Source organism: Nuphar pumila, chromosome 17 (genome assembly GCF_984573655.1).
Source record: "Nuphar pumila chromosome 17, dmNupPumi1.hap1.1, whole genome shotgun sequence".
NCBI classification, from domain to species: domain Eukaryota; kingdom Viridiplantae; phylum Streptophyta; class Magnoliopsida; order Nymphaeales; family Nymphaeaceae; genus Nuphar; species Nuphar pumila.
In genome coordinates this window covers 63057372-63067894 of record NC_143265.1, presented here as the reverse complement: position 1 = coordinate 63067894, position 10523 = coordinate 63057372, and the positions used below count along the sequence as shown (strand labels likewise).

Below are 10523 nucleotides of genomic sequence, written 5' to 3'. Positions count from 1 at the left end.
TTCATAAATTGAATTGGTGTATTGCAAGTCAGTGGAGCAAATAACATTAAAGGGGGATTGTTGGAAGTGTAAACTCATTTTGGGTTGTGAAGTAAAGTCAAATATTGAATTTGTCATGTAATTAAGAGTTATGGGTAGTTTTGTCAATGTGTGGTGTGTAGAGATTTTATTGGCAAAATTGTTATTTGCATGATATAATATGAACAATATGAGCATAAAAAAAGTGTTAATGTGAGTTTTGCACATAGTAGGCAAGTCGTGTAATGCATGTAGTGGGACATGTATCAAGTGCTGAGCTATTGAGATGGCATGTGAAGAGTCTAGAGGGAAGTTATACGAGTCATGAGTTATGTGAGTTAAAGTAGTGGTCTACATGTCATTAGTAATGATAAGTGAAACATTAAGATAAAAAATCTTATTTAGATATGAGGTTCATAATAGAGAGGCCAAAAAGTTATCATTTATCCATGAGAGGTGCGTAGAAAGGCCCCCCAACTCCATATGTATTTTGAGTATGAGCGAAGATTATTATCCAATAAATTGATGTTTTTTAGTGTTCATCTCTCTTGAACCTTTCTCTCTGTAAGATTGATAGCACACCAAAATAATAAAATAGATAGATGTAACAATTTTATTTCACTACCAACTCTCTCTCTCTCTCTCTCTCTCTCTCTCTCTCTCTCTTAGTGCACTGCCCCTTCACTAGCATGTATCAGAGCCACACGGAATAGCAAGGAATGTTCAATCTGGCCCTCAACATGGAGGCATATACGGTGGTGGAGGCAACATACTTGTTTCTTTAGTTGGACCGTTCTTTACTATGAAGATGGCAATCATTCCCCAAGAGAAGTGGCGCTCCAAGTGACAATGCATGAGCCAAACACCTGCAGACACAAACACCAATTAGGGTTGCCTATCTACATACTTCGTCACAGAGTAGTTGATTGTAATTTTACCTGGGTTATTTGCTCTGAACCTCAGTACTGCCCATCCATTTGTAGGAATTCCAACAGTATTTTCCAATGGTGGATCAATCACATTGAAATTCTTGGGAGACATGTTTGGATCGAAATTACCGAAGTTGCGGTTCATAACATAAAAGCTGTAGCCATGGAGATGAATAGGATGGTTCTCCCCTGAGTTCATGTTAGTCCCCTGTAACACCAGTTCAACCGTTTCGTTATAATCCAACACCACCACCTTCGTCCCCGTGGTGGTAAAAGTGGAATTCGTTGGAAAAGGGTCTTCTGTGAAATTGAAAATCTTTGTGAAATTGGGGAAGTCTGTGGTGTAGACGCCGTTGATACTTCCGTAGTATGCTTGAAGTATGTCTATAGTTGGAGTCTGAAAGGACACATTGTTGACACTAGCGGCTAGCTTCTTGCCAGTGCAATAAGTGGTATTGCAAGGCAAGTAATTGACAGAAAAAGAGAACGCAAGCCTTCTGTCAATTTTCATTGGAACTGAAAGGGGATGCTTAGCATCTGCTAGGCTTCGTTGTCTGGAGACGAACTGTATCACCGCCTCGTTATCGTTATAAAGTGGAAGGGATGGGAATGGTGTGCTTGAAGAAGTGTTGAACCCTTTGTACCCTTTGTATTCGAGTATTGCTGTGGTCGTAGTATTGTCAAAGTTGACTCCTTTACCAGCAGCGTAGGGACTAGCGGCCATGTAATATAGACCTGGCTCCTGGTCGGTCTTCACAAGCAAGTCCATCGCTTGGCCTGGACTTATCATGAGATGTGTCACAGTGAAATGCTTGAAGTAGGCGCCATCTCTCCCAACTAGTGTCAGGTTGTGATTTGCTATGCCAAAGAAGTGCCCGTTGCTCAATGCAGAGTTGATCACCCGAAAGAGGTAAGTTTTGCCTTTCTCAACTGAAAATCGAGTAGTGCCTAGCAACGATTTGCACAAGGTATATTAGAGTCGCAATGAATGAAAGAAAAGGAGATGGATTTCTAATATGTAATTTTCATTTATGAAGAATATTCTGCTAGGGAGCAGACTTGGCTTTAAACAGAGGCAGGATAAGGTGCAATCACATTGCACAAATGAGCAATTAACGTGTTGATGCACCTGATCACCCTCCATCTTCACAGCCTGCTAGAGTGGGGCCCAACACCAGATGGATGGTGGTCAGGTGCAGCGGTACAATGCATTTGTATTTGTGAAATGTGATTCCACTTGATCCCAATTGCTTTAAACAGGTTGGCTGCCCCCTCTCGTGCCTTAATTGATAGCAGATCATCAGGTAAAACCATAGTTAGCAATATGGCTCCTTTCCAACACGTCTTTTTAATACACCTTTTGAAAAAAAAAAACTGAAACTCCGTCTCTTTCAAAAAAACTGCAAAAAACATGTTCCTTTAAGAGGAATGTTTAGAATACGAAAATTTATATTTAAAAAGAATACTTTTCAAAAAAACTTAATTATGGATCTAGTTGGATCATATCTTGAGTTTGGATCACAATGATTCTTGAATCTGAATCTCATAGTTCCTGTACCCTAACTTGCCTTAATTGATAGCCTATCCAGATAGATCATATATATGTCCATTTCTTTGACTCTGTTTTATAGAATTAAAACTGAATTAAACCCGTATCTATCGTTTGCTGATTTTTTTTTCAACTTATTTTTTGATGTCATTTTTTTCAGCAAAAAAACAAACTAAAAAAAGGCAAAGTTCCCATATTCTCTATGAAATCTCATAAAACAAAACTGTGCAACATCTCTTTTGTTGGTCTCATTTCTCCAATGTCTGGATGCCATCTGGACATGTTTGTCTCATAAAATACGTTTTCTTGTGTGAAAACCTTCTTTCATATGAAAATAAAATCACATCAAGAATCCTCTCATCTCAAGTTTCTTTTATTTTTTGATTTATAAATGAGAAGAAAAAACATTGTAGAATGGTAGACCTCATAAAAATACGACTACTTAATTAAATAAGAAAGCAAAAAAAGTATAATTACAAAGGCAAAGTAAGAGAAAGAAAAAGGATGTGTGACCAAACCGGATGAGAAAAACCATGAGGAACGTTTTCACAAGAGGCCTTGTGAAAGCATTTTCTCCCCAAAAACGTGGTCCATGAAAAAACAATTCTCCCATGTGATAGTTTTGACATGTTTGCATACGTTTGTTTCATCCGTGAGAAAAGAGCTCTATTCATAGGAAAAATGAGCTGTTTTCCCATGAAGCAAACATGAACTTCAGAGCAGTTAGTGCACCTTGTGTTCGGACGTTGCAAGTTCGAATCCCAATGATATGGTTGTATAACTGGTAGGGGTCTGCTTAACCCCAGCTTTCTCTATCGAAAAAAAAAATGAACTTCAGAGCTGATAAGTTGCATTCTCACTGTTTTTTGAGCATGAGTAGAGATCTCCAGGTTGACCGTTTATGGTGTATGCATCTGAGAGATTGAAGGGGGTTCCAAGTCGCAACCCTTCCTCCAGGATAGCCATCACGTCGCCCTTCCACCATTCAGCTGCATGAGGAACATAGAGCCAATTACTTGCAATGCCTTTCAATGTGTGAAAAAGTAAGGGCAACCATCATCTTTTCTTTTGTAAAGGTGGCTAGAAGCTTGCCACAATGGATGATATACATGCGAAACTTTTATGTATTGCACGAGTAATTGTAATCTTACAATCTCTACTCTGCTTTTGTTGTTGGGATGGCTGTTCTTCTCTCTTTTTGCTGATTGTGTCATCTCTAAGGCAGTAGTACGCTAATTTTCTCTTAACCTAATTTGCTTTTCTTTAAAAAAAAGAGATTGATGAAGCACTAGGTGTTGACTAAATCTAACTCCATTAGCAAGGATCAACCCGTGGATCGTGCTCTCTTAGATATCAAGAGAGCAAGAGAGAGTATTGGCTACTCTGGTTATAGGTATATTCCTAGAAGAAACCACCTGTTTTTTAATTTTTTGTTGTCTTTTGGCTAAAAAATATGTGTGCTTATAACTTAGTCTATTTTTCTAAGGTTGGTTTTTGGAGGAAAATAAGTAATTTAAAAAAAAAATGTTTAATTTTTGGGTGGTCACTTTCCTTCCTATTGTTCTTGGTTACCTCTTCATTTCTATTGGGTTTGTTGGGTGGCTTTTTGTCTTGTTCAGAGAGACCATTCTTATTGACCTTGTTCGACGGGTCATTTTCCTTTCTATTGGTGTTTTTTGAGTAGCCTTTTCTATTGTCTTTGTTGTGTGGCCACCTCCACTCTTATTGGCCATGGTGGGAGGCCATCTCTTACTAGTCGTTTTGGGTGGTCACCTCCCATTCCTATTGGCCTCACCACCCACTATGCTCCAATTATCTTTCTCTTGGGTGGTTGGCTTGGAGTTATATACACTCAACGCCAACACTATTTCTCACCACCTCTCAACTTCAACTTCAACTTCAACTTCAATCTCTCTCTCTCTCTCTCTCTCTCTCTGACTGTCTTTTGAAAAAAACTTTGTCTTTATGCTTTCTTAAGTCTTGTGAAAAGTTGTTCATGGTGATTGTGTGAATTATTACTGTTCACCTAGATAGGACAAAAATTGATTATTGTCTAGAAGTGGAGTTTCGTTAAAACCCACTACACCAATGCTCTCATTTTAAAGATAGCGCGTCGCATGTAGGGGTGGCAATCGGGTCGGGTTGGCGGGTCGGGTTGGCGGGTCGGGTTGGCGGGTCAGCATACCTCAACCCGAACCCGACCCGTTTATTAAACGGGTCGGCTGTGGCAAACACGAACCCGACCCGTTTAATAAACGGGTAACCCGACACGACCCGCCAACCCATTTAATAAATGGGTTGGGTCGGGTAAACAGGTTTTCAGGTTCGCGGGTCAGGTTGGCGGGTCGGGTTGACGGGTTGACGGGTCGGGCAGACGGGTTGGCGGGTTGACCCACCCGCCTAACCCGTTTATTAAACGGGTCAGCCGGGTTGGCATACCCCCAACCCGAACCCGACCTGTTTAATAAACGGGTTACACAGGTCGACCCGTTTATTAAACGGGTTGGCTTAAGCCCAACCCGAACCCGCCTAAGAGGCGGGTTGGCGGGTCGGGTTGGCGGGTCGTGTCAGAAATTGCCACCCCTAGTCGCATGCCTCAGCCTAACTGTTGCCATTTTATCCACTCCACTGATTACCTGTTTCTAACATTTTTCTTAGATCAAACCCTATAGATATGATCCACAATTAGTAAAAAATCATTTGTAAAATTGAGTTGATAAGTAGGTTTATAATTGCTTTAAAAAAAGCCAATGATTCATAATGCCTCAAAATGATTGGAACAACCCTATCTAATATGCAATGCCAATCTATGTTGACAGATGAGCAGATAAAGCTTCATTGTGTGTGTATAGGTGCAAATGCCTCTAGATGTTCATGCTGCAGGTTGTTTTGATCCAATTGGACCTCATAGATGAATCTAGCATGTCTAAAATATTGTGGATTGGCTTTTGAATCATCCATGAAAAAAACATGATTTTGACCCGGAGGTAGTGCACATTATAGGATATTGATATTTGAAGCCTCATCAAAACTTCGCTACATAGACCCAAAGGGTTTGGCAAAGTGGGATGGGGCCTAGACAGTTTTACGGGTAGTCTAGGTTCAAATCCCATGGGCATCACCCCGTGCGTAATCCGAAGCTTGGCGACTCCTTGGAGTTGATGGGTAAGCCCTCAAAGTTTATGCTGACATAGACTGTAAGTATGGCAGGATGAGCCAGTGCAGCTAGGTCTCTCCGCCTAGAGTGGTTTCTCTAAGTAAAAATAAAAAAACAAACTTGGCTACATCTTCCCACTAAAAAACATATTTAGATCACATTTATAAGGTTAGTTTTAAAAAAAAAACCAAAATAAAAAACATAAATAAGAACTATTTGTAGCTACAAATGGATTGCAAATATGGTCACACACACACACACACACACACACACACACACACACACACACATATATATATATATATATATATATAAAGAGAGAGAGATTTGATATGGGATCATTTTGCGAGAAGAGATTACCAATAACAACAACAAATTCTCTGTAAGGAATTGGGAAAGGATATGATTCTCCCTTTGGCGGATAGATAACTATGGCTCCATGAACAGTTGCTCGTGTCCAGTCGCTGTGGGCATGGTACCAGATAGTTCCTTCTTCCTCGCTAAAGAGCAAGGTATAAGTGAAGTTGTAGCTTGGACGAATACCACACATGGTGATGTACTCTGGCCCATCGGACCATGGATTCCTTGGTTGCCTCAATCCGTGCCTGTATAATTGTTATTCAAGTATAAGAGTTTTTTTTTGTTTTAAAAGGCTAGATGGAGTTAGGCAGACCCCAACCAGTTATATAACGATACCATTGGGATTTGAACTTGCAACGTCTCAACACAAGGTGACGTGCACTGGCTGCTCCTACCAGACAAGCGGAGCCCCAGTTGGTATTCAAGTACAAGAATTAGTTATATAACGTTCATCATTTTTTTTTCTGAGAAAAAGAAAAGAAATTTATTAATTGGATAACCTTCACCAATTTCATTTTTTTCTTTTCTTACATAATCTCATGAATGAGCACCACTTGTAGGATATATTATCAAGTTCACCTATTTCTGCACCCTAATAATTTTAAAATACCATGGTGATACTCTAGTAGCACTAATAAGGTATATATTTTAAAGTACCACTTGTAGGATATATTTTAAAATATTATCAAGTTCACTTTAGTAGCACTAATAAGGTATTTTACAAATTGATGAACATTGTCATTTACTTTCGCTTTTTGAACCAAGGTTCTGTCGCAAAATGCTGATACATATATTAAAATTTAAAAAAGCACCCTAAATAGAGCCAGGCAAAACAAAAAATGTTCCCATCATTGTGAATTTGTTTGGCATAAGCTCTAATAGATGCATATATAGAGGTGTCTGTCTTTCTAAAGGAAAATTACCATTTCTTTGTTTGGGTGCAATTGCATATTCAGTACATGTTCTAAAGCAGTTTCTTTGAAAATCTATTAGAAAGGCAACTTTGTTGATAACTGATGCAAAGAGATATAATATAAAGAATTATACTTTTTGCAACATAGTTCCTACCATAGTGACAAACGTTTTAAACGTCAATTTCTCATTTTTCAAAAACTCACGAGAAATTGAAATTTTTTCATAAATCTCACATTTTTTTTTGGCAAAAACTCGGCAATAAAATAATAAATTTTAAAAATATAAAATTTATTTTTTATAAGAAAGTATTAATAAAAATTAATTAAAAATAAAAATACACATTTTTTTTGCGATAAATAGCTGTTTAAAACATACATATCGCGCGCGTTTAAATCGTGGTATTTATGTTTTTTCATAAATTTTGCAATATTTTGAAAATCTTGGGAGAAATTGCCATTTTAAATTTTCAGGCAATTTCTCGAGATATTATCGCAAGATTTTCATAAATCTCGCGATATTTGTCACCATGGTTACTACCTTATAGACTATATTGCAAAATAGCCTCTGCCTTGGACGTTTTTGCAAAATTGCATCTGTTTTTTTCTTACCATTTTAAAAGGGTTACTGAGATAAACAGTCATCCAGCTTCCCTGATGGTCGCCGTCAAGAGTAGCCAAACTAACGGTTCGGTCCTCTTATAGGAGGATCATTTAAAGAAAAGAAATAAGATGAGGATTATCTCGAAAAGCACTTGAAAACGTAACAATATGAGTGTCCAAATGCATAAGGTTAAGGGACTTAGGATTAAGAACTTAGATGGAGGTATATATATATATATATATATATATATATATATATATATATATATATATAATACCCTTTTTGTATAGTCATTTAAACATAGTTAATATCGGGTTAATAATTGGTGCTTTAAAGGCATGAAATTATATGAAACTATTGAGCTAGAAATCATAGTTTCGAAGCCTTATAGACTCAATCCGATCACATAGATGTGTTCAGTATGGTTTGTTTGCTAAAGATCAAATCTTGGTTCATGTTAATTTTGATCCAGAAATATGATTTTTTGAGTCATGAGATTTCAGTGGATTGTAGACCGTTAATTTTTGAAACCCTTAAAAAACATGCTTATGTGTTACAATCATATGTTCTAGAACTCACTTCTTACTAAGCAAACTTTGTAGACCGGATCCATAAGATTTACTTTAAAAAACAAATTTAAGCCTATAATTTTTATAGCTCAATAGTTTCTTGTGCCTTCAATAGCACCAAATATTAACCGGTAAACAACTGACCGTTGTTATTTTAATGTCCGAACAAAAGCAGCACAAGCCGATTGCCCAGCATTCTACGGTTAAACGATGAATCACGACTCAAAGTAAAATAATGTATACTGTACCAGTGCAGGGTGACATTGTACGGGGCCTGATTATGCACATTTATTATCACCGTATCACCTTTGTGTACATATAAGGTGGGTCCTGGGAACTGTCCATTGACTGTTGGGATGTTCTTGGTTTGGCACAGCCTGGTGTATGGAGCCTCAGCCACCTGCCGAATACATGATCATGTCAACCCACTGTTCAAAGCGTGGGAAATTAAAGACGAGAGAGAGAAGACCTAAGGTCCTCAACTTTGTCATTCTTTCAGTGCGTTCTTTACTTTTGTTTCTGGTTCCATCACATGAGATTCACTTTTTTATACATTTTAGAAAGCTAATCTCATTTGAATAGTAACTCAAAAGCAATTAAATAAATTGTTTTTTTGATATAAAACTTCAAAAATATGATTCATAAAAAGCTAGCTGGCCTTATATTGACTTGTGTTATGAATCTCTTTTGTACAGTATTTTCACTTTTCAAAAATATAACCCAACTCACCCTGAATTGTCCACCTGATATACCAGCTTCTTTTCATAAAAAATAAAAGTTGCATAATTAAGGAAAGAATTCAAGTTAATTACTTGACAATATGTCAGAATTAGGCAGGGAGCCTAATAAGTCGTGCTTGGGCTGAACTTTTGAAAGGAGTCTTGATCCAGATTGGGCTTAAACCCAACCTTAAAAATCTTTGGTGGGCCAGCCGGAAGGTAATCCTAAACCGAAATGTGATGGAAAAAGAAATCCAAGATATTGCAATCAAACCCATCCTGATTGTATCTATTCTTTTTTAAAATAATTTTGTTAAGAAATTCATGTAATGGTACGGGAGTGAATAAACCCGGCTGGGTCTTTACCCATAGATTGCCTCTCAAAAAACGAACAAAAAAAGATGAGGCCCACAGTTTTGAATATAATAGTTAAAAACCTAGCTTATTTAGGTGCATTTGCCGTTACTTATTTGAAAGGACACAAATTACACTTCGATTTGTGTTTCACATGCTAGTACTTTCTTGTGAAGTAGATTTCATAAGAAATAACATCGATATGTTCTGTGTTTGTTTCATGTTAGGAAAGAAAATAAAAAAGTGACTGGGAGCCCACCAGCAAAAGAGTAAGTTTGTGCCCTAAGTGGTTTGAAATTGTGGGATGGGGCCTAGGCTGCTACATGAGCGATCTAGGTTCAAATCCCATGGACATCACTCCCTTGTGTAATCTGAAGCAAGGCGACTCCCTGGGGCGACGGGGAAGACTCATGGAGGTTTATACTACCAGGATAACAATCATAAGTACAGCAGACTGAGTTATCGAGATTAGGTTTCGGATCCTAAGGGGCAGTTTCTTTGTATAACTAAAAAACAAAATGCATTTATTAATGAAAAGGACTATTTATATTGTGTGAGGAAGCCAAAAAATTGGTGGGTCCCCTAATAAAAAGTAGTGTTTTCACATTATTAAAAAGAACCATGATTAGAAAAGCTAGTGGGAATTAAATTAAAGCCCTTCCCCTCCTCCAAGGAGAAAGATATGATCCTATTTCATAGGTAACAATCATTAAAAGAGAGTTGTTTCTCATTGACTGTTTCCTCACTAAATCGCTGTTTGTTTCATTTTGGTAAAGGGAACCATATCTTCATATGGACATGAAAAAATAGGTGAACGAGGGACTCTTGTGGTTTTTCTTCGATGGGGACAGAGGCGCCTCTGACAGTAACAGCGTCAGATGGACCTTGGATGTCCTTCATCTTAAAAATGAATACCACTCATCCAACACCACTTGGAGCATAAACGGCATAGCTACTTCCACTGGGTCTTATGAACAGTAATATCGTCTGAGCTGCCTCTGACGTAATCCTGTCTCTATTTATACTGTGTTCTTCGCATGACGCTCGTACTCAGATTCATGATGTCTCAAAGAAGAATCAGTTACCCATGCATGAAATTTAATATCACAGTCTACGCAAATCCAGGTTTGGCATATAATCAACCAATTCATGCATTTGGCTTTAACTAGTCACTAAAAGCACATAAAAATGAACTTACAACCCATTCGTAGTAATGAACTTTTGCAGAAGCCAAGAAGATAAAGGAGGTGAGAAGAAGCCCAAAGATATTGATCTGCATGGCCATTTGGAAACCCCGTGCTGTTTGTATGACAAACATGCTCAATGGCAAGCGGTTTTTATAGTGTTTCCTTA

The 10523-nt window shown here is 37.9% G+C and overlaps 1 protein-coding gene across 1 annotated transcript; it reads right to left on the bottom strand.

Moving 5' to 3' along the window:
* Window positions 1-479: 479 nt before the first annotated feature.
* LOC149812040 (laccase-14-like) lies at window positions 480-10490 on the bottom strand. The gene is made up of 6 exons (XM_089992696.1): window positions 10369-10490; window positions 8346-8497; window positions 6014-6258; window positions 3357-3485; window positions 957-1895; window positions 480-884 (listed from the first exon to the last, which is right to left on the bottom strand). Exons 1-6 carry the CDS (start codon window positions 10486-10488, stop codon window positions 754-756), a joined length of 1716 nt encoding a protein of 571 aa, XP_089848822.1. The 5' UTR covers window positions 10489-10490; the 3' UTR covers window positions 480-753.
* Window positions 10491-10523: the final 33 nt, after the last annotated feature.